A 26,791-nucleotide genomic window follows, 5' to 3' on the forward strand; every position below is an offset into this window, starting at 1 on the left:
ATTTCTAACCAAAAAAAAAAAAAAAAACCTTGTAATCAAGAAAAAGTAGAGTAGAAAAAGATTGCAAAAACTAGAATAATTAATTAAGCGTGGAAACGAAAATGATCTTCCTGTGTACTTAGTACCCTGTAAATTTTGATTCAATTTGCTGTAGGTACTGGGATACAATATGTACACAGTACAAAAGTGGCGTGTTTAACTTGAAAGCTTTTGTTTTGACAAATGATATTATTTCGAAAGTTATTTTACAATAAAAGCATAAAAAGACAAAATAACTATACACCTTTAACTTGTATTTTTTTAATTAATAGAAAAACAGTAATGAAGTTTTTATCTTTTTGAACTTTTGTATAAATTGTTGTAATTTTTTAATAAGAATATTATATATCTTTTTATATTTAATTTAGAGTGTATTTAGATATGTTTTATAAATATTTATTCAATAAATTATTTTTAAATTATGATTTATATATTATAAATTTAACCATAAAATATAGTAAAATTAGTTGAAAATAACATATTTAAAAACTTGTGCCAGAAAATTTGTAAAATTATCTAAAAAAAATTATTAGTCATAAGTAATTTTTATAAAGTGTTCATAAATTTTTTAAAATAATTCCTTAATAGCTTCGGAGTCCGAATGAAAAAGTTTGCCTTTTTTATGCGTGTGAGTAGATATAAAGGTTAAAACACATCATTATTTACACCAAAACAATTGAACAAAATGGAGCAGACTAAATTGGAATTAAACTAATTTATTATTTTATTTTTTAATTATTTTTATGAAAGAAAAAAAGATTGATTAATACATCTTATACTTTAAATTGAATGCAAAAAAAAGAGTATTAGATAAAATGAAATAGAATAAAATATATTCCATTAGGTGTTGCTCAAACAATTAAGAGAAAAATCAACATTATTTAATTTCATTTTTTTCCTTTGTCAATTCAAATAAATATAACTTAATTGAAATGGTCAAGCTAGTAATTTTTGAAAAAATAGTATTGAGGTGCAACTATTAAAATCATGAGCGAAGACCTATTTGATGAGTATTCATTTAAGTGATACAAAATAATCATTAAGCTATTTTCAATGTGAAAATCTTTAATGTTGAATTAAGTTTGTCAACGTGGAAGTCAAATTCTTACAAAGAAAAGTTTATTGGTCAAATTTCAGCATTAGAAGAATACCATTTTTTATGTGACAACGGAGAATTTAAACACTTTTTTTTATTATATTCTTATAGTTATTTAATTTTAACTAAATTTAATATAAATAATTAAGATACATAACTATAATTTAATAATAAATAAAAGTTTATATTTATATAAATTTATTATTATATAAGAATTATAGGTGTAATTTATATAAGTATAATTTTATCTATTTTTATATGTTTAGGAGAATTATACTTAAATTCATTCTTACATCATTTAATAATTTTTTAAAATAATTTAATAAAAATTAATCATTAAATTAAAAGTTCTAATTATATAAATTGTGTTTATAGAATTTTAAATTATTCAAAAATTTATTGATACCTTATTTTAATTTATTAAAATTAACGTAATACATATTTTTAAAACATACAAAAATAAGGATTATTTAATTTTCACAAAATTTAAAATAAATGATTTAAGTAACGTCTAATACAATTCAACAGTATGATCAATACAAATTACTTTCTATAAAAAAAATTATTAACTTGTATAAAAATAAATTTAAAGTTCCATTAGTATAATTTAATCCTTTCTTGTAAGTGACAATAGATATTTTAAAGTAACAATAAAATTTTCTATTGTTGTTATTCTTGTAATAACCAACTTTTTTTTTATCTATATTAATCAAGTATTTTTACAGGAGAAGGCTTCCTTTTGGTGAGAACATTTAGTTGTGAGAGTGATCAAAATAATAAATACAAAGTATTAGATCTTTAAATAGTCAATAATATAAAAAAGTATACAATTTTCTTAAATAACCATTTAACTATTAATTAACGTCTAATATAAATTTGTTTAGTCACAATTATAGTTTTTAAAATCTTCAAATAAGAGTTGTTTCTTATTAAATATAATATATGAGAATGAGAGAAATAAATTTTAACTATTAAATTTTATCGCGAATAGTTAGGATTAAAACATAAAACTTTATTAAAAAGAAATATATTTTTATTTTTTATAATTTTAATATAATAAATATATTTTTTATAATAATAAAATTAAAAAATATATTTATTATACTTTTATAATATCAATACAATAAATGCATAAATTTTTATAAGAAATTTGCATATACAAGCCCTTGTTAACAAAATCCTATGTTTATATATCATATTGAAATGAACACAACACTTCTCATTGTTGTTGCTATTTCATCGATTACTGCCAATAAGTCCCATCCAATATTGTTCGCTATCAAACTAAACATTTCTCACCATTCGTGTAGCTGTGAATTTGGTCCTACGCACACAAGTTTAACTCACATAATTTATCATATAATTTTTTTACGCTTGATAGGTAGTAGGCTTATTTTGATTCTAAGCTTTAATATATATATAAAAAAAATGTGAAGTAGAGATGAATCACTTTACCTTTTATAATAATAGAGTAATTAATAAATATTATGTTATTTTTAATAAAAGAATACATATATTTATTTATTATTTTATTACTTATTTTATTTAAAATTAATTAAAAATTATATTTGAAATGTAAAAATACATTTTAAAATATCAAAAAATTTATTAATTTAAAATTAATTAAAATTAAAATTTATAAATATTCATTAATTTTTGTTAAGTTCATAAATTACTTTTCTATGTTCATAAATTTTATAATATTAAGTATTATATACTTATTATTTTTATGACGATAGTATTGTATTTATTTTTTAACACATTAAATTTTATTAAAAAAATTATTTTAAATATTATGATAATAAATAATTTAACAAATTTAACAAATTTAACTAATATTATCTTTTATTATTAATTTTATATATTTATTATGAATTTAAAAAATATTTATTAAATATGTAATGTCTTTAAAATAATTTTATAAAAATAAATAAATAAATAAAATAATATAAAAATATTAAAATATCAAAGATTTTATAGTTAATACTTGAATAAAATTATAAAATAATATGTTAAAAAATTATTTATAAAATTATATGAATGAAAAATGTTAGTATAATTTAATAATTATCAATATTACAAATAAAAATTAAATAAACATATAACTTATTTTAATAATAAATTATTATATTTTATTTAATATTCTGTAATAACAATAATTTATTTCAAAAAATATTTAATATTATAAAAAAAATTTATCTATTTTTAAGTAATTTTATTTATTTATAGTAAAAAATATATTATATAAAATAAATATTTTCAATAAATTATAATAATTTTTAAAAATAGTTTATCTATAAATTACTTTTAGCTCACTTGACTATATAAACTTTTTACACGATCAACTTTTTAGTCTTATGAATTTTTAGCACTAAACTACATGAATTAAGACTAAATTAATTAAAGTTAGCTTATTTGACACCCATGATTTAGCTTACTTCACGTTAAGGTCAAGGTAAATCATCATTAAATGAAATCTATCTTTTAAACAAGTTAAATTAAAAAAATATTAAACATGTATTTTAATAAATAAAAAAAGCCATATGTCAGATTATTTTAAAAGTCTTTAAATTTAATAAATTCAATTATTATTATTATTATTATTATTAAAAAAGTATATATCAAATAAACAAACCTAATTCAAACCTCTAAATTTTTTAAAAAAAATGTCAAGTAAAATTATAATGCCTGATATAATTCATCTCATTTCTACCCGGATTTATGGTATAGTGTCAGAAGTTAAAGCCTGGTTGTATAAACTTTTTAATGGAGGTTATGCACTTCTCTTAATAATCTTTTACAGACATTAATTTTATTAATTTAATTATTAAATAATGTAATAAAATTTATGTATATTAAATTTTACTGAATATTCATTGGACATCTAATTCTATAATTATTTTTTATATTTTAAAAGTATATTTTCATTGAAATAAAGTTATTTAATTAATGTATCATTATTTAATTAAGTATCAAATACATTTTAAAATTTATAAAATTTTGTAAGTTTGATTTCTATATTAAAAATTAGATTAATAAAATTTTATATTTATAAAAAATTATTAAACGGAATAAGTTAATCAAGACTTACTTTTTAAAGTACGGGATTAAAGTAAGGGAATCCCTTCCTGTATAAGTGTGAATTTTTGCAACTTTATAAAATGTTTGAAGTGTAATATTAATAATTTTTTTAAAATATATTTTTATCATTAATTAAAAATTATTAAATTCATGAATTGATATAGATTTTTTTTTGTTTAATCCATTTCATTTATAATTTTAAAGAATTATAATTAATATAATAAAAATTGTTATTAATATGCACATAGGAAAAATATTCATTTACTTTGCGGGCAAGTCTTTATAAAATTATTTCACATAATAATTTTTTATAAATATTGAATTAATATTACTATTGAATTAATTTTCATTAAATAATCAATTCAATAAAATCTTATATAATTTAAAAATCCCACCTGATATCAAATTTAACAAAATAAGATTTTACATAATTTATAATAAGCAAATTTTATCAATTCAATCATTAAATTAAATCTTTTACAAAATAAATTGAGTTTAGAAAATTTCACAAAATAAAAAATTTAATACTTCATCACCACAATTCGCTTTAACACGTTATTTAAAAATTATATAAACAGTTAGTATTTGATTATATATCTAAGAATGTCTAAATTGTTATATAGTAATATTATATTCATATCTAATATGATGAGACAAAATAATATATGATAATATTATGTAAACAATATGATATTACAGTTAAAAAAATTATTAAATACGAATATATTATTATTTGTATAAATGTTTTGCCACTGTTTATGTAAAACAATAATGATATTATCTTATTATTTATTTAAAATTAATTTACTATTAATAGTCATTGGCACAGACTATATGAATGATTTTATTTTATTTTACTATTAGCTACACGAATTTAAAAATTAAACCAGATAACAGCATCTCATTCATGTACAACAGCATCTACTATACCGCAAAGCACATGCCAAAGATCAAGAACTAGGGTATGCTTAACAAGGGGCCAAAATCTTTGAATAAGAAAATGACATTATAAATGTTAAACAATGTTATGTATAGGATCAGGAATGGCTTTAACAAGGTCGATACATGTACAGAAGAAGTTGAATAAAAAGATAGAAGGAAATGAGAAAGCTAGGGTTTTCCCCTTTCATGATCGACTTTCTTGTTATATATAGACTTCTCATGATTGAGGGGTGATAACCCGACATTGAGGCACCGTTTTATGAAGCATAATTGTCCCTTTAAATGCCATAATATGATGGCAGTTCATTCTAAAGTTGGTAAGCTGCAACATAAACTATGATCATTTTGAGTTGGGGCATGAGTCTTGTGACAAATAATGCAGCTAAGTAAATTATCAAGCACAGAAATCTAGTAGCAGATCAAGTGTAAAACTTAAGAATGCAAGAATGAGGTGGCAAAATGTTAACCTATCCCTAACTTGTAAGTAGTTGGGCAAAATATATATACCTGGTCGGGTTTCATCTTGCTAAACCCAAATTTATTTGTCCATATAGATTCTGCTTCTTCAGCAGCCGGTAGCACAAGGTTTTTCACATTCAAGAAAGCCAGCAGCCTCTCAATGCACGAGAAAAGTGTTTGGAAGTAGCCCTGTTACGGTAAAACATATAAATATAAATAGTACACTACCAAGACAAAGGCGCAAAAGTGATCATTAACATAACAATAACCAAGGATTATCTAGTTATCCCACTCTATTCAAATCATCGTTACAGATCAATATATCAAAATTCCACACAGAAACAACAATGAGTAAAGATTATGACGCAAGTGTGATAGAAACCGGTGGTTACATAAAAGTGCAGCGCTGTACATCACAGAACCAAAACTATCATTGATAAACACATCAAAAAGGAACTTGTGGGATTTAGCTCACTTAGTGAAGCATTCATTGGAGATTTAGCTAATCGAACATTCTCAGCACTAGTACCTATAGCTTATTAGATATGTTGTACAGGTCACTTGCAACTTCCCCAACCTTAACGTGGCCACTTAAGATCCCAACAAAACAAAAACAAGGCAACTAGTATTTTAAAAGAACATGACATTGCGGGATGTGAGACATAATGGTAGCTCAAGAAATGCCAATCAAGTTAGTAGCACAGTCTCGCACCTGTCCACGGTTCTTATATCTCGTTGCAACTAAAGGGAGTTCTGCAATTTCACTACCGAAAATTCGAAGCATACCCGCAGATACCACAGATGAACTTCAATGTCAAGGAAACAAAATGTGAACAGTACTGTAAGAATGATATGAAACAATAGAAGTTAAATAGAGAAAGCCACTCCTTACTTGACAATCAATAATGCACAATACATTCCTCCAAAATCCTGAGTCTGCAAATTCCTTCTGTAAATGAATAATATGTTAGTTTAGACAAAAAGGAGAAAGAAATTGAAGAGAAAAATGAAAAGCAAACAAATGTTCTAACAGGATTTTTTTTACCCATAAACCATGGCAGGAATAAGGTCACGTCCAGTAACTGCATCAACTATAGGATTAAAGCATTCCTGAAACATGCAACAGATCTCTAAAGACCAAAAAGCCCAATACTTGTATCGAATTTTTTTCTTTTAATAATCTTATGAACTAAAAGGGTTTTCCCGAACAAAAATAGAAAGGCATCATTACCTACAGCAGAGATAGACATTGTAAGTTTGTAACACATCATTACATGCGCAACATACACAAAACAAATGCCCTGAACCCTAAGCAATACTTATATAAAATGTAGACACAAATATACACATACTGATGTATGAGAAAGAGGAGTAAATGTAGACCTATAGATCTTACAATAATGGTCAAAATCAAAGGTCACATATGACTATTTAAAAAAGTCATATGACTTTTATAATTTAATTTTAGCTATTCATGTATAATTAATGGTCTATGTTTACTCACTCTCTCATGTAATAATCCTCTCGCTAATGGATTAGTTTACACTGGTATAAACCAAAGCCACTTTTATATTAAGTTATTGAATGGTGCAAGAGTGGTAAATACACTGGCATAAACCAATCCAACAGAAACTGTGAGGGAATAAATTCCCACAAATCATAAATGCATGAACATGTTTTTATGCTGAAGGCAAAACATTTCAATACTTTCCTAAAAATGGATTCATAAATAAGCTTTCCAGTGACTGTTAAATCACATGCTGAAGGCATGCGATGAAAAAGAATCAATTTAGTGAAAAAAAAAATAGCACCATTAATAATAAAAATGCAAAGCTACTCTACCATTTGTTGGGGAACAAACAGGGATTATCTCCTTCATCTAACCAAAGAAAAGGAAGAAGAAGAAAATTACAAGAATAATGATAATGAAGGAGTTCTTAAGGATAGAATAAATGATGATGACAGAGAAAAAGAAGATCATGATAATGATGAAGCAATTATAAGGGCAGACAGAACTTACATGAAACATTGACACAGCCTCCAAAAGCAATGGCCTGGTTTCAGGAGAAGCAATTTTTCCATTAAGAAGTTTCCATCTTACATCAAACTCATTAGGCGGTTCTACACATCTTTCCACTTGCTTCTTCTTTATAACATCCAAAAGAGATTCAGGGAGTCTCTCAGCCACCCTAACCAGGAGATTCTCCAAAGTAGAATGTATTCTTGTGCAATCATTGCAACAAAGCCAATCCCCTTCTGGCAACTCCTGTCATTGGTTCCAGACATATGTTCAATGGACAAAAGTGAAGTCAGTGTCCAAACTAATGTATCCACATATGAAGACATAGCAACACTGTATGTACCTTTAAATATGCCATCTTATGATCGCTCAAACAGCCAACATGATATTCCTTTTCACACTACAACAAAGAAGGAGGGTAGAAATGGGTTTCAGGAAAAACAACATGAAGTTAGTTCAGTATAATCAAATCGATCTCTTGAGTTAGATACTTGCATCATCAATAACAAAGGACAAATTATTGTTGATCATACCCTTCTTCAAACAAGAGAACTTGACGTTACTGGAGTTTTCTATGTGTTTCAAAATAATATTAGTTTAGAATGCATACCTGATCACAGATTATAATTGTGCGTGGGCCAAAGCCTGATCTGCTGAAGTCAGAAGCCCTACATGCATAATTTTTTTAAATAATATATAAAGATGAAAATCTAGAGTCTATAACATCAATCTGTGATTAAACTTGAATAGAGGTAAAAGCATGGTGACTGTTGCTAATTTTATATAAACTAATTATCACCTGCATAAAATGCATCCACCCATCTCAGCTTCAATGTCTTTTACTATGCGAATGCATCTCTTGGCAATCTGCTCAATAGGATCAACTCCTTCAACCCTTCCAGCAGCCACAGCATCAGCATTGTATAACATAGACCCTTCTCCAAGGTACATGTGTTGACAAATTTGACAGTACCAGTCACCACGTGGAATACTTGATACAGATGCACATTCTGTACATTTCCAAACATTGGAACACATAAATTCACTTAGAAGATGACTATGTTGTAATTTGTCATACAAAGATAATATTCTTCATAAAGAACTGCTGTTTCCAATCAAGTAAATCATGAAACAAATTTTTTGGAAAAGCATACAAACTTCATGTAGTTCTATAATTGAAGATTAATAATTGGCTTATATATATATATATATATATATATATATATATATATATAGTATCTATGTTTATGCAAGTTTTTGGTTTTAATCCCTATATTTTTTTCAGGTCCCTATAGTTTCAGGAACTTTTGGATTTAGTCCCTCTTATTGATGACCCCACAAAAAATTGACACTATATTCTTAGTCACATCATCATTCAATAGATACTAAGGACCAAAAGTACTAAATTTAGAAAAATCAAGAACCAAAATTATAAAAAAAAGTTTGGAAGGACAAGAAACCAAAAACTTGTGAACATATAAGGACTTAAAACATATTTAATCCTTAATAAATTAATACCTTTGGAAAGCAATGTATAATCAGCCAGCCTGAAAGCATGGTCGAAGTACAAATTCTATTGGATAAATAATTCCATCCATCAATTATATTAGACAAATGAAATTTATGCTAACTTCTAAGCATTTCGAAAACATATCTTGCAGCATGTAACAATTCATAAGGCATTTAACAAAGGATTAGGTTAAAGAATATTAAAGTAAGCCAATAATATATAAACAAGCATTTTCCTCTAGCTACTTTCAAGTAACTTAATTTTTTAAATTATATGTGATAATAACCCACTAAAATTCAAGGGTGTATACTTGTGCATTTTATAGACAAGCTCAACTGTAGAGCTGTAAAGGAGCTTTTTCTTATGTTTGCATCCCAGGGAATAGAATTGTATAGAAACTCTTGCATCTCTTATATCTTGACTTCAATACAGATAATATAGTACTTCTTATCAGAGTTAGAGGATTAAAATATTAGGGGGAAAAATGATTCCACATGCAGTAGAAACTAGATGATTTGTCCATCAACTTTTTGGCTATTTAAATCTACCTTTATGAAATGCCCTTTGACATCCATCACAGAGCAACAGGTTACCACCATCCCAACAAACAATGCATACATCATCATTACATTTTGCAGTGCATTTGCGATCTTTTGAGAGAAATATTGCTAACTCTAGGAGAGACACCCCATTTGACGTGTAGATGTATGCATACCTGCCAAATACGTTCAACTGCCATGAAAATTTATGGGTACAAACAAGCAATTCAAAAAGCATCTGAATATTCATCCCACACAACCTTGACCCACATCTCCCTTTCCCCCTCCCAAGCAACATGACAAGAAGAAAACTCACGGTTTCCTGCGAGAAGCCCACCCTGCATGGACCTCAAACTGTGAGGGGCTGATCTGCACAACATTTAACAATTGAAAATTGAAAGCATTATCCATACAACTTAGAAATTCCTGAGGTGTTGCAGCATCGACATTTAAAATGACCCACAGCATTTAACAAACAAGACAAAAGTAAGAAAAAATACCTCAGTGTTGCAACATCGACAAACAATTCCAAATTGCGTTTTGATACCCTCAAGCAATTTCTGTCAAACATAATTTACAGTTAACAGAGTAACAGACATACAATAACTTGTACATGAAATTCACACACAAACAACCTGCCCTCGTGCATAATAAGCTACTTCAGCTCCATTAGGCAATCCATCTTCTTCAAAAATTAATTTATTCAATCTTTGATGCCTTGAGAAGAATATATGGGTAGAACAAATAATTAATTTCATCACCAAAGAGTGATTAAAAAATTACAGCCAGAAATATACACACAAGGGGCAGAAAGGAACTAACTTTTTGGTGATCCTCCACTGACTTTTGTTTTGGGGAGATAAACACTTCGAATTTGAAGCGATTGGAGCAGTCTTCAATTTTACTGACAGTTTTGATGACCTGGTAATAATAACTGATTACAAAAAAATGGGAGGAAAAAATACTTGGTTGTGAATAATTTTATGTACAATTATGTTGTCTTAACTACATCAAGAATACTAAAAATAAATCCAGGTACAGACTTTGTCTCCATCCTACACAAGCTTTCTTGCGGAATAAAATAGGCATAAAAGCACTCTGGATGCTAACCAATTTTGATGATTTTATAACAGGTCAAGAGCATTAAAGTTAACAAAATTTATACACAGCACAGTTTATTAGTCAGTGCAAAATTGTTAAGCAAAAACTTATACAAATTTGCATCATACACAGTACAGATGAATTAGACAGAGACACTAACTTTGTTCTTGTCTTCCAGTGTCTTTTAGTTTGTGAAGAGATACACAGTTCAGAAGTACAACATGCTCTGGAGAATAGCGCTGGCCGAGGGAACCTGGAACATTGTAATACAATGATGAAAGAAAAAGCCAGAGGGCAAAGGGTTCAAAATTTCTTCACTGCATCATCCATATGATTTCAACATTTTGAACCGATTTCATTTTCATCTTAAACTAGAAAAAAGATATTTCTAGTCAGATTTTGTTTTGTTCGCTTAATTTATCTTATTACGTCACCTTTGTTTTACAGTGAAATTTTATAACCTTGGTGGTTCAACCATACACACTGGTAGTAAAGCCAGCGACAATTTTTAAATATAATTATTTTCTTCATTATTTATCTTACAAAATTTTGAAATTTTTTATCCAAATTTTCATAGTTCACTAGTTCCTTTCTTCCTTTTCCTATCTATCTTCATACTCTTCTGATGATCTTAATTTATTTTTAAAATTGAAGATATTAAAAAATATGTTAAAGGTAAAGGAAATTAAAACACCAATATAAGTATTAAACTACTTCAAATTATTAATTATATTCTTTCTAATTAAATTGCTTGTAACATAGTTAATTGCAAATAAAATTTAAGTAGTTTTAATTTCATTTTTTTTTTATATTAACAATCATTTTTGCATTGTCTATTACGATATTAAGAATGAAATTTAAGAATTTCTTATTTATAAAATTATGCGAATGATTTCATGGTTCAAAACATTAAAAAAATAATATGAGAATTAATAATTTATATTGTTTTAAGTCGCTCTAATAATTTTGTGTAAGGCTCCAAAGTTTTTAGTCACAACCCTGAATAAACCCCCCAAAGGGCAGAAGAAATGAATACCTGACTCTTTTGCCAACTACATGAAGACAACTGTCTTCGGATTTCTTTGATTCCATGCAAGAACGGCATATAAGCCCAACTCTTTCCACACTGGAAGAAGGGAAACATCCTATGCGAATAATAATAATAGTAATAGTAATAATAATACAAATAAGCTTCCAAAGGCAATCAACCAAAAAAATAACAAAATAAACACTAATCTTAAGTTTATATTTTGGTTTTAACAAAAAAATTATGATTAGCGTGCCAAGTCAAAAACAAGAACATCATGACTCTTTGACATGACCAAGAGCACGTACCATATCAAAAGTTTAAGTTATAGTAAAGAGGCAACCCTTCACATATAATACCCTGCATCAGCCACAAGTCCTTGTTTATTTAAGCCAGTGGGCATGGGCCACTAGTTTGGACTCGATCAATAAACCCAACATGCACTCCTCTCGACCTATGGGCATATCACTCTCTATCCTATTCTAACATTTATTCAACCAATCAGATATGATAAGACTATCTTATGGACTTATTTTATTCACCTCTCTAATGTAAATTTTATTCAATAGGAAAAACTGAATTCAAAATGTTTAACATAACATATCTAATTTGTTCTCTTTATTTGCATAAAAATTAAACTAAGATAAAGGCTCATATTCTTATCCTATCATGTTCTTATTTAATTATCATATTCTACCATTTCTTCTATCATATCAACCAAACAATCCTAAATAATAAAAGCAAAGATCTTACCTCTGCAACTTCTGCAAGTAAAATATTTTTCCTCAGGCGGAGAACAAACAAAATTTTGAATGGTCGCCTCCAAAGTATGGAGGGGAGCTGCCCTGCAAGCTCCCAATAGTTCAAGCAGGCTCTTCCCATTTTCAAAGCAAATATACTCCGCTGCCCTCTTATATGTGTTGCAAGCATGAATCTCGAATTGAGAAGGTGGAATAACCTACATGGGCAAAAGGAACAATGAAAAACAAATGAAAGAGCAATCTAAACCAAAGAAACCACTGAGTACCCACAATAACTCACTCTGAGTCCATCGCACAGATGGCATGAGCACAATATCCCCCCATCTCTAATTACACCCCGCAATCCCGAAGTTGAAGCCTACAATCACAAAGCACCAATATTAATTACAAAACTGTGGGAGCAGTACATTTCTCCACAAAAACACTTCAAAATTGACAACTAGTCACCACCGGCAAAAAGAATACGGATAATAATTAGGAATAATGTTACATTCAGTCAAGCCTGTTTATAAAAGGTTATAATAAGAGTTTAATAGTCGCAATTCACAGTGTTTTCTTCTATTCTATTTATAAAAAAACATCTATCAATATTTTTCTCCTAATTATAAGAAATAAAAATATATTTTCAACTGAATTAATTACTATTTTTTATACTTTTAATTATAAGATTGATATTAACAACATATTCACTTATTAGCTATATAAATAGATACATTAAAACCAATTTAATCACTTAATATTATGAATATTTTTTTAATAGAGTATAAATTTATAAAGTATAAGTGTTCACACTAAATTTGAACATTTACCTCACTTATTAACTTTTTATAAAACGTAATTTTGACCAATCCAACCATTAATTTAAATATTCTTATCAAATAAGTTAATTTTATAAAATTTTATACAAAAACAAAATTAATTAGTACCTTATTGCATTATTTTATTTTATCAAATATTATATTTTTAAATATAAATAAATATTAAATTTTGGATAACATATGCTTGAATTCATCAAACTTTATTTTATAAAAAGTTATTAATAGATATAAAAAAAATGTAACTTATAAAATATAACTAGTTTTAGTGAATTAAGAATTTATTTCTTAGTGGGATTATTTAAATGTGATAGTATCTCACCAAAGAAAGTTTGGCCCTATTATTATAATTAATTAAGCTGTAAGTACTTAAAATATGATTGGATTAGCCAAATGACCGTTTATTGAAAATATTCACTTTTATTAACGCATTTTCCAACAGGTTGGGCAATTTCTCACTCAACAAGTACAGTCATTAACGAAGTACATTTTCCAAAACAAAATTAAGATATGGTTTGGACACGTAGCACAATCTATTATATTAGAAAAAAAATAAAAATAAAAAATAAAATTGCAGTGTAGATGAGAAAAAATGAAAACGAACCTTCTTGCAACCGACGTAGACAACTGGAACCCCATCAAGCAAACCTGTATGGAAGAGTTCTTTGACGGTCATTGGCTTCTTGTTGACCAAGATGATCTTCTTCGACGTCTTCAATTCCAATTTGCTATCCGCATTTGCAACGGCATCGTTTTCATGAACTTGGCTTTCACACTTGGTTTTGAGCCTCTTTCTTCTAGTGTAGACGATGTAACCGTTCACTCTCTGCGGCTGCGTTTTGCTGCCGTCGTTTTGGGAATCCGGCAAGACGTTGGTGGTGGAGTCCATGGGAATTGGGGTGGAATTGAAGGGAAGGGTTAGGGTTAGGGTTTTGGGGAGAATTACAGAGATGATTCTGATTGAGAAGGGGAATGGGGAACGGAGGGAGTGGAGGTGGATGGAGACGAGGGGTCCACCAGTTTGACTCACTGAGTTGCTTCTAAGGGGGAGGAGGTGCGGATCATTTGTGGGGAGGAGGTGGGATTTTAAATTTTCCTCTTTTTACATTAATTTATTAATAAGTAATAACAATTCATTTTTTCTATTTTATAATTATTTATAAAATTAAATATGATTTCACTTTTTTTTATTTTAGTAAACATGGGAGATTGAGGCTTAAAACTAACACAAAACTAGTTATTTACTTCTCTAACTTCATTTTAAAATTTTAATTTATTTTAAAACTTTTTATTTAAATTATTTTTCAACGTTTACTCATTTCAAGTTATTTATTTTATTATAATAATATTAAAAATTTAATATTCAGATATTTTAGTAATTATCAAAATTGATTAAAAAAAGATTTATAGTATTACTACGGACATAAGAAAAATTGAGAAATTTTTAATTAAAATGAAAGATTATATGAAGATTAATTGTTATTGTTATTAAACTCTAATTTTTTTTAAAATGTTTCTTTTTTTATTTTAATGGTTATTGAAGTTAATCAAATAATTTTTTTTTAAATGTTAAAATTTGATTAACATATTCATTTTACAGTTTCTTTTATCAAAATGAGAAGTTAAAACAAATTGTTCTTGTATGATTTTACTTCAATCATAGAATTTATATATTTTGACAATAATTATCAAACTTTTAAAGGCTTGTGCTTGTCATCAATGTATTAATTTAGTCTTAAAATTTCATTGTATTTTATTGATTATATAAATTAAGATGATTTAATTTAAAAAATATTTTTTGGATATATATTTAATTACTATAGTTAATATTTATTTATAAATTAGTTTTTATATTTTAAATGTATATTTTATTTTTTATTCATATGAACAGGTAATATTAAAAAAAATTAAAATGTAATAAAATACTTATAAAATAATTAAAACATAAATGTATTTAAAATATAAAAACTAATTTAAAAATAAATATTATTTGTAAAAACTAAATATATATATTTTAATTAATTATAATTTAAAAAATATATAAAACACTAAATTTAGTTGAAAAAAGACATGTATTACAGTTCAATATTATTATTACAACACATTTAATTGTTAATTAATAAATAATTTTTATTCTATTTTATATGTTTACCTTTTATCATTATTTTATATGAAGCATAAAAGTATTGACTTTTAATATTTTCATTATATATAATTTTTGGCTATTATATTTAATATATTTTTTATATAACATATTAATTTCCATAAAATATTTGAAAAAAATTATGAATAGAAATACTATATTTAGAATATAAAATTAGACTCATATTTAAAATTTTTAAAAAATTAATTTTATTATATAAGAAAATTCTTAAATTTTTTATCATGATATATATAAACAATTTTTGCTGTATTAATTTAAAATCTCATTTATTAATCTTTCTAATTTTTTTTCTATCAATTATGTTTTTTTTATTTATAAAAAATATCTAAATACATCTAGTCATTTTTTAAAAAAATATGATAAAATAACTTTTACCACATGTGACCTTTTTTAGTATCTGGTTAACTCTATTTTTAGTACTTTTTTTATTGATATATATATTTTTTTAAATCAATAAAAGTTTTATCTATTAATATGTATGACATTTGAGTATAAATAATGATCTTTTGTTTAAATATGTAACTTTAGTCTCTTAAATTTTCCTAATTTTTTTATATTTTATTTAAAAATTTCTCTAAATAAGTCTACCAAAATTTTTAATTTTTTTATTTAAATATATATTTAATCTCTTTAGTTAATTATTGCTTACAATTTAATTTTTATATTTTAAAAAATTATATTTTTTATACAAATATTTTGTTACCTTTTGCTCCATATTATTGTAACACTACTAATAACACAAAGTAAAACATAATAAAACATTAATATGAAAATTAAAATATGAATTTTTAATTGTACAAAATTTTTATGAAATGATTATTAATTATATATATATATACTAGTATGGACCATGTGCAATGCACGGAATAATTTATAATATTAAATTTTAAATTTTTTATTATTAAAAAATTATAAAATAAATTTTAATTATTCAATAATTTAATTTACATATATTTATCATATAAATATATAACAGATTAAATATACATTAGTGATTATATTTTATTTATCATTATTAATATAAATATAATTACTTTTTCACTCTTTATTAAAAAAATTAATTTAATAATATAAATTAATTATTTTTACCATTAAAATAAAATACATTTTAATCATATTATTTTAGAATAGTAAAAATAAAATTAAGATTATTATAATTATTTAAGTAAACGTTATTATTTTGTCATAAAATAAAAAAAATTATTTAATAATAATGTATGATATATAATATAATAATGTATATTTTTTTGATTATTTTTACTTAAAGTATATATTTATATAGTAAAATTTTTTACATAAAAATATAACAGATCAAATATACATGGATTGTTATATGATATTTATTATTATTAATATAAATATAATTATTTTCTTACTATTTAATAAAGAAATTAATTTTAAAAAAATTATATTAATATCACTAATATTTAAAAGATGACATTATTATCATTAATTTTATTGTATTATAAAATTACTATAATTATTAAAATAAGTGTTTTTATTTTATCATAAAACAAAAAGAATATTTGTTAATAATATATAATATATAATATAATAATAAATATTATGTCAATAATTTTGACTTAAAATATATATTTATACAACATATATTTGTCATATAAACATATAACAAATCAAATATACATTAGTGATTATTTATTATTTATTATTATTTATATAATATAATTAATTTTTCATTCTTTGACAAAGAAATTAATTTAATAATATAAATATATCAACTAATTTTTATTGTTTAAATAAAGTACATTTTGATCTTGTTATTTTACAATAATATAAATAAAATAAATTTTGATATTAGACATGTTTGTAGTAAGTGGATTTTCGTTAGCTTTTATTTTTATAATTGACAATTAGTCAATATAGAAATTATTTTCATTATTAAAGTAAACTTTATTGTTTTCTTATTTTTTATGTGAAAGTTAATTAAATAAGGTAAATATATTTACTAATTCTAACTATTTTAATAAATATAAGTTGGATAATACATAAATAACTTCAATATATGATTCTTTAATAAATATATTCTTGTTAATTTATGTGAAAAAATTATATTTTATCTAGTAATTATTTTCACATAATAACAATAAAATATATAAGAAATATAGTAAACAAAATTTAAATAACATTAAGTAATATTTAAATATCTTATATTTTGTCAAAAACTTCTTTAAATATTACATTTAATGTAAATCGGGTTAGCTTCTCATCTTCATCTAAAATCAATATTTTAAATCTATCTTTCTTTCTCACTCTTGAGATAGCAACGTATAATTGATCATGAGAAAACACTTGCCTTGATAAGTAAAGACCAATATTAGAAAATTTTTGTCATTGACTATAATTATATTTCTTTTCAATTGATTAACAATCAGTCTAGTTCCGTTGCATAATCCATTTGCTTGATTTATATTTAACTAATAAAAGAATTAACTTGAGAAAAAAAAATAAACTAAATTTAAAAATAAAATTAAAGGATCAGTTTACTAACTTTGTTTATAAATATTAAGGTTTTTTTTTAAATCATAATATAATAATATATTGAAGTGAAGAATTATAATTACAGAAAAAAAATTAAGCACATTGAAATCAATGTACATCCTCAAAGTAAGAAAACTTTGACTGATCATCAACAACTTAATTTTTAAAATTTTTAAAAAAATTAATATAAAAAATAAACAAAACTTCTTGTATAAATTAAAAACAATTTATACTTTTTTTAAAAAAAATATTATTTAACTTTTCTAAAATTTTAAAAATAAGTTAAAAAAATATTTATTATTTAGGTCATGCTTTTAAGTTTGTGAATAGATTTTATTAAGATTGAAAATAATATAAAAAGTAAATAAATTTTTTTATATAAGTTAAAAATAATTTATTTTTTTAAGTCTTAAAAAAAATAAATGAGAGTATTTTTTAAAATAAAAAAGTATAAATAAATATAACATATAAAATAAACTTTATTTATTTTTTATATTATTTTTTTTACAAGCACTTATCCACAAGTTTATTCAAGCTTTATCTTATACTAATTTTTTTATATATAAAAATTTCTCTAAAAATTCACTTAAATAATAACTTGATAATTTACTCAAGGATAAAAACATGACAATGGAAATGTATTACAAGGTTATTCATAAGATGAAAACACAATTAAATTATTAGCATCTCATACTAAATAGAATTTTCTTTTTATTTGATTTGTATTACATGCACACTTATTTATATGCTACTAATTTAAAACAAAAATTATAAAATGAATTGAAAGTCATAAAAATCATAAAACCAAATTTCCTTTCACATTGTTACTTTTAAGATTATGATTCGATCTAATTTTCTCCTTTAATAGATGATAAGTTTATAACTTATTCAAAATGTATTGAAATTTTTTCTTATTTTAGCATAAATTGAATAGTTCAATCAAGTATAATTTTATACTTTCACTTAAGCAGAAATTATTTGCTTAAGCAAAAGTGTAAAATACACTTACGGGACCATCTAATTACATGAGAGAATCTTAATCCATTCAAAATCCATAAGTACAATTGACAAAATTTAAAAAAAAAGAAAGATTACAGTAACAGGTTCGCTTAATATCTTTTTATATAAAAGTTATAACTATAGAGATATTCACTTAACTTACTCTCCATTATTTTAAAAAATGGCATATAATTTTTTTCCTTAGATTTATATTCTCAGAGTTAATTAAATTAATATTTACACTTCATGTTTCACTGTGAGATTCTTCTTTTTTTTTACCAAGTTTTATCTACTTGATTAATGTTTCTTAAGCATTTTTGTAACACCTTAATTTAATTTTTAAATAAATAAATTTCATAAAGATGAGAATAATAAAAAAATTCTTTTAAATAATCTCCAATGCATAGTTCAACAAAGTATTTTAAAATAAGGATGGATTACAATTTGAATCAAATAATCGCTATATAACTTAATTAACACATTTCCGTTTCAAATAAATATTTTAAGTCCTATAGCAGTATCATCTATCCCTTCATTGAGTCTGATGCTGGTCGTCTTTGTCACCTGAAAAATAAATGTAAGAATAAGTACTTTACATTATCACACACAAGCACAAAGACTCACCTCACATATTTCATCCATTTACTAACATAATTCTAGAACATGCAGCATACAACACGATATAATACTTTCAACATTTTATTCTAATTCACATACAGGTGCGCTCACTGCACCATCATACAATTTACACACATGTGCACTCACTGCACGTAACCACGCTCACTGTGGCACTGTGATCATAGATTTTGGATGCCCTCAACCTTAGGGATGTACTCAGTTTACACCATGGATGGTAGCTGGATAACCCTCGCCTCACGGACACAGTGTGTGCGATTACAACCCCCTTAACAAAGGTATTAGTTAGAGGAGTCAGGAGGAAAGTGTGTGGCCTGTGGTGCACCCACGCTCACTGTTGGTGTCACCACCACTCTCTTTTTTCCAAGATATTTCTACTGCCCCATTTTCCACACTTCAGTATATCGTTGAACCATTCATAACTTTTCATATATTCAGACATAGTCACAATCACAATCACAATCGACATGTCATTTCCACACATATTCAGCCATTTCACATTGTTCATCATCACCAAATAGCATGCAATCACATTCAATCACCCACATTTTCAATCACACTCTAATGCACAATTTTACACACGTCACGTATGTCACAATCAATCAAATTACATTCAAACATCCAATTTTCATTACACACCATAGCCAACACCCACCACACTACATTCTACACAACCTTTCCAGCATAATCTCACTACAATCAAATCAATTCTATTAATACACACATATTTTCAACCATTCACATTACAACACATGGCAAAATAACGGATTCAAACATAATGAAATAAGATAGAGTTCTCCCTTACCTCAAATCGAAGACCTACAACACAAATCAACAATGAAAGCGCCCCCAACACCCATTTCATCCTAAATACATGAAAAAATTCTATGAGAACTCAAAGAGAACAGAGAAGAGGGATGAAAACCGAAACCTTAGTCATTGAAACTCACCTCCAAAAGCCCCAAACGTGACTTTCACCTTCAATCTAGCTCTCAAAAGACTTTAGAGGCAATTTAATCGATGAGAATGACTTAGGAATCAAGATAATAGAGAGAGCTCGAAGGGAGAAGTGGAAAAAATGATTTTTCCAAACCCTCAAATACCCTTTTGATCGTGACATTTTCGCTGCAGCGATATCCTCTTTCACTATAACAAAAATTTCAGAGAAAATTGTACTCTGATTTATGTAGAATTCGCTACAGCGAGACTACACCTAGAAAGTGCACCCCTCTCTGTCGCTCTTTCGATACAGCGGGAGCGCAACAGTTTCACGTCCTTCTCTCAGGACTTTCTTGCTACAGCGAGAACACCCCTACAACACATACTTAGCCTATATATTCAAACAATTTCAGCCCAAACACAATTCAAACATGTTCAATCTCCATCCAAAATCAATATTTCCATCCATACTTTCACACACATAGTCATACACTTTCACGTTATCGCATATATTCAAACCATGCATCCAAACATCACACACACACACACACACACACATATATATATATATATATATATATATATATATATTAATAATCAAACAATTATTACAAAATTTGAGGTGTTACACTTTTTACTTATCAAGTTTCTACAAAATTCTAATTGAGTACCCATCATTTTTTTGTATATTTTTAAAAATGTTAATTTTCTAACTTATACGCATGACTTTTTATTCAAAATAAAAATCTCATACTTTTTTCAGTGCTACTAACTAATTTCTGTTGATTGAAAGTTGAAACGTATTTTCAGAATGAAACGTAGTAGTGATTGGTGCTAAATGTTTTCGTCATATATAAAGGCTACTTTGTAACTTTCTTTATACATCTTTTGTCTATTTCATGTAAGTTTATATCGGATCGCTAACCCCCACACTTCATGTAGATTTAACATCTTTCACATTTTATTTTGAATGAAAATATTATTTCTTTTAAAGAATGACTTAGTCTTGAAGGAATCTTTGTAACTTGTAATTAATAATAACAATAATAATAGTGAAAACTTACTTTTGAGATGCAAAAACTAGTTTTAATAACTTCAAAATTACGCAAATTCAAGCACAAGAGATGCAGAACTAAACATGTCATAGAAAGCACATGGACAATTTTTTTTTTGTCCCTGTTCCATCTAAAATTTTGTATAAATTATCTTTTTGAATATAAACTTGATTATAAATCGATAGTATATGAGACAAGATCGAGTCAATTTGTTTACATAATATATTAATTTTAACATTGTCTATAATTAAACTTAAAAAATATTTTACATTGTTACATATATTTCAAAATAGATAATAACAGTATCAATATAATTTTATGTTATATAAAATATTATTTATTAAATCAAAAAATTATTATTAAAAAGTGTATTTTTAAATGATTATAACCTAAATTCATCTTTAAAATACATTATATCCAATTTTTTAAATAAATAATTTAAAAATAAATTTTTTATACATCATTTAATTATAAATTGTCTTATTAAAAAATTATTATTATTATTTATAATAATTGATATACAAATCATATTCAGATTATATTCTAATTGATTAATAGTATAATAGTATTTACACTCACCGTACTTTAAAATTAAAATCTTTTTTAAAATATAAACCCGTCAAAATTAAATATGTAAACCGAACAAGTCATAAACACTTATAATATGAAGATATCCAAGTACACATTCTTATTTATGTTCATATCTGAAATTGCAGGTGATTGCTGCATGGAACTCGGGTTATGAGATAAGAACCGTATACAAATTAATAATGAACTTATAGTTAACTATACTTAAATTCGCATTAATCACTCACTTTGAAACGCACTCAAACTAGTCGCTTGGACATGCAAATTGCTGAGAAAGCATCACATAATTTTGATCCAAAATTGGACGCAACTGCAAAGACGCTGAAATTACTTGGGACCCGCTTCCCTTGTTATTGACTGATTTATATATAGTTTGTGTTTTGTATCAGCATCAACCAATAGTTAGTGTAGAATTTTTCAACTACACAACCAGAACCTCACCAAAAGTGCCCAATTAATGTTGATTATATCACTGACGTATGAATCGAATATCATCAGCTAGCATGTCGCCTACTAACGAACATTGAAACTTTCACTTGATTATAATTTTTGAAGAGAAAAGAAGGGGGGGGGGGGGGGAATGAAAAGAAAAGAAAAAAAATTTGTCTTAACTATACCCAATATTGTTAAAATGTTGATTAAGAAATGAATCTGTGAAAAGTTATTAAAAACCATACGAATAGTTAGTATCATATTTTTAATAAAAAAATGATTTTCAATTCTTTAACCAACAAAAACATTTACCGAAAAGGAAAAGTAGAAATGGTCCCATCCATGAAAATAAAAGGCAAATGTGGGAGTCATCTTTTGCTGAGAAGGGAAGTGAAGTTAGAAAACATGAAGCACTAAACACTAATCGATCACTCAGTACGGAGGGATAATGCTCTATGATTCCTAAGAAGTGTTGCAGAACACGTTTACAACACTAAATAGTGGAGAGCTTCTTTAATTCATATGCTCCATGTGACTTGCACATGGCATTTGTTTGTGCCAATATGTCAAAAAAAAATAAAATATATATATATATATATATACTAAATATCGGGTATATTCGATCACCAAAAGATGTAAATAAAAAGAATCTTATGCTATAAGGTAAATTAATAAGGAAAGGAATGATGTAAGAAGCAAAAACACTAGCAAAATAATATGACTAAACCTATATAAAAGACAACAATAACACACTTTGGCCAGAGGCCTATACATACGTACATTTATTGGATAATATAGAGTCTATGGTAGGCATAATGATCATACTGGATAAGCATTTGAAATCACATCACAACAAACAAAGTACTAAAAGAAAAGAACAAGAAGAGAGTACGGTACACAAATATAGAGATGTTACTATCTGAAAGCTCCATGGAGAGCCCAAATCACAGTGAAGTGAGATGGAGGAGTTGAAAAATGCCAAAGGATTGAAGTTGCCCTTTCCAAGAGAAATCGCCCTAAAGAAGGACGGTTTTGCTTAGGCTTGAAAGAAAAGGAGCATGGAAAGATAGAAATAGATGTATATGGAGGATACCATTATATATACCCACATCCACATCTCCACCACCCCCTAGTGCAAAATTTGCAAAGGAAGTGGAGCCAAGGGGGTGGCTGAGAAAAGGTTTCAAAAGGGTGTTACTACATGTTAAGGATGGGGTGCAATTGAGAGAGGGTTTGGAGTTGATGCTAGGATTGGTTGTTATAGGATTTGCTTCTTGTTGGTCATAATGGCAATAAAAGAGTGAGATGACTTAAGTAGGTTGTGTGATGTTGGGGGTGACTTTTTGTTAAAGGGAACAAATTAAAGTGATAAAGAGTGAAATGGAGGTTCCTAACATGGCATCTTCCAAAGCATATGCCCTTGCCACCTCCTTTGTTCCACTTATGACAAACACCTTTCCATTTTCCCCTCACGTGTCTTCTTTTTTGCTACTCTCGGGATTTGTTACAGCCTTCATCAAAATTCTCCATCCAACAACAGTTGTATTAAAATGGTGAATTTGAGAAGGTTTAGGATATATGGTATTGTTATTGCTTGGCCTTTGAAGCAGCATCAAATTATGGGCTAACAAAATCGACCCACTATGATATCATGGTTCTGATTGGATTGCCACTCTCTGGATTTGGTTTTCAAAGAGCTTCAATTTCTCACTACAAATACAATTTCCAGAAATCAACTTCATTTTTGGAGAGATATGCGCAGGGCAAGATGGGATTGGCCGACTCATCTTATCTTCAAGTACAAAGTAAAATATCTTAGCTTCAAAAACTTTTTGCTCTATGCAAATATTGTTATTTTTTGAGTTAGGTTTTATAAAAACCTTTGTTTTAAGTAAATAGTCTCTAGCATTTTAAAAGAGTCGAAAATAATTTTCATTTGAAACTAAATTTAACGAAAGAAACTAATTTTTTACTCTTTTAGAATATAATAAAGTACATATTAACATTTTTTATAGGAATTAATTCTAAAAATAATAATATTTATAGGGACAAAAATTTATTTAAATCAATAACTTATTTCATTTCATTACTTTATGTCTTTTTTCTATTGTTTTAGGTTAATTTTAATTTACTTAATGAAAGTGAAAGTTGAAAAGAAAAGTACCTTTCATTCACTATTATTTAATTTTTATAAAATTTTATTATTTATATAATATATTCATAATACTGTTTTTTTTTCTTTATCTTTCTTTATTACGGGTGCGAGCAACTTAATTAAATATTTTTTTGAATAAACTTTTATCACATGATGACTTGTGACGTTGAAACTTATGAAAACAAGTTATATAGTTTATTTTAATAAGTTATACTACAAAAAAATTATTCAAAACATTTTAAAAAAGATTATGAAAATTATAAATTATTTTCACAAAATTTTCCTAATCTCTTGAAAATACTCCCTTTATCAATAATAGCAATTTTTTCCCTCCTTATCATTCATTTAAAAGTATACATAAATATTGTATAAATACAAATTTTTTTTTTTGTATATACTCTCTTGGTTGCTATTTAATAACATATTTAATTTGTAGTAGACAATTGTACGGAGTGAGACTTTTGAAAGGGGGAGTATTTTAACCTTGCACATGAAGGCCAATGTACAAATAGCTCGCAGTACACCACACACTTGCCCTTTTTAAATCATAATATGTTTGCTATATATCCTTCCCACTTTCCCTTTCCCTAACTAAAAAAATTATAGCACCACCTAATGAGACTAATGCTATGTTTGTATTGGTTTTTGAGCTTAATTTAGACACGATTTTTAAAAATGATTTTGTTTAGTTTTTTATAAGCAAACGTGCTTTTGTTTGAAAGTACATGTTAGGCTACATATAAAGAAATCTTAGAGAATATTATCAACTTAGTCCTCTTCAATTATAATTAACGCCACATTAATTTTTTAAAAAGTTGAGCCATCAAATTAGTTCTTTAAAATTTAAATATTAATCATATTATTCTTTTAAATATTTTTTAAAATATCATCAAATTAATCTTTAAAATATTTAGCTTATCACTAAATTAGTTTTTCAAGCATTTTTTATCACTATTTTAATCCTTTTATAAATATTAATTTGATAACAAAAGTTTTAGAGAACTAATGCAATAATAATTTTGATCAGACTAATTTGATAACTCAAAATTTTAATGTAATAACATCTTTCAAAGGTAACTACCAAGTTGGGTGAGAAATTTATTTTGAAACTTATTACCAATTTACTTTTGAAATAATCAATTATAAACATAATTAAATTCATTTCCTCCTTGTCAACACAATTTCTTTTTTTCTTTTTAATTAAGTTTGTATATGTTTTTCAGTGGAAAACACACTGAATTATCATCAAACATGCATGTTGATGAACTGAAATTGTTTAGCTTAATTTGTAGTATAAGTTTAAGTTTCAGTTAATACAACTATGCTAAATATTTTTGTTATTTACAATGGTTTTACGAGTTCCAAAATGATTGTTTCATGTAAAAGATGCATTTAGTCTACGAACAAAAACACACTAATTTAACAACAACAAAAAACAAAAGCAAGCATTGAATTGTTGATCATAGATGCACCAAACAATAAACATCTGCGTGAGAAATTAAGCTGAAAGATGTACAAAGGCGATTGCTTGGGCGCGGCGTCGTTGAATATTTTACCGTCAAATTTGGTAAGATATGATATATTAGGTAACTACGCATTTCGCTTTCACCCGTTCCGAGTCACACTTCTATATACCATTTCATATTCTTAGTGACAACAGCATCATCATCATTATTTGCCTTCCCCTTTTCATCAAAAGTTTGATACTTAGTTTATTTGCTTGCGCAATGCTTGCCTTCACCAGAGGATTTAGTCTTTGAGGATCACTGCGAGACCAACCTTTATGTAATTAATTTGGGGTTATGATAGACTACCTCATCAAAGTCTGAATACATGAAAACCTTCTTTTTTAGTGAGTTTAAAGAGTTTACTGATTCTTAAATATGAGTGATCACAATGTATTTTGCATCAAATTAAGAATTGATGTCTCGGTG

At 26.0% G+C, this 26,791-nt stretch overlaps 1 protein-coding gene across 3 annotated transcripts; it reads right to left on the reverse strand.

The window, feature by feature from the left end:
- Positions 1–5,208: 5,208 nt before the first annotated feature.
- On the reverse strand, positions 5,209–14,455 carry LOC113872165. Of its 3 annotated transcripts, XR_003505846.1 has the most exons (20): positions 13,995–14,455; positions 12,856–12,933; positions 12,568–12,772; positions 11,824–11,932; positions 10,948–11,040; positions 10,509–10,607; positions 10,322–10,403; positions 10,187–10,246; positions 10,003–10,055; positions 9,696–9,862; positions 8,437–8,647; positions 8,248–8,305; positions 7,981–8,037; positions 7,638–7,883; positions 7,460–7,496; positions 6,663–6,727; positions 6,510–6,566; positions 6,330–6,423; positions 5,666–5,806; positions 5,209–5,480 (listed from the first exon to the last, which is right to left on the reverse strand). XR_003505846.1 is itself a non-coding variant. In XM_027509492.1 (19 exons), exons 1-19 carry the CDS (start codon positions 14,277–14,279, stop codon positions 5,376–5,378), a joined length of 2,265 nt encoding a protein of 754 aa, XP_027365293.1. In that variant the 5' UTR covers positions 14,280–14,455; the 3' UTR covers positions 5,257–5,375. The 3 variants fall into 3 exon arrangements, 1 of the variants encoding a protein (XP_027365293.1); XM_027509492.1 differs by lacking the exon at positions 7,460–7,496 and having other exon boundaries at positions 5,257–5,480; XR_003505845.1 differs by lacking the exons at positions 5,209–5,480; positions 5,666–5,806 and having other exon boundaries at positions 6,397–6,423; positions 6,663–7,496.
- Between the last annotated feature and the right edge of the window lie 12,336 nt (positions 14,456–26,791).

This window comes from Abrus precatorius, unplaced genomic scaffold (assembly GCF_003935025.1).
Source record: "Abrus precatorius isolate BTA unplaced genomic scaffold, Abrus_2018 Scaffold7, whole genome shotgun sequence".
Lineage (NCBI taxonomy): Eukaryota > Viridiplantae > Streptophyta > Magnoliopsida > Fabales > Fabaceae > Abrus > Abrus precatorius.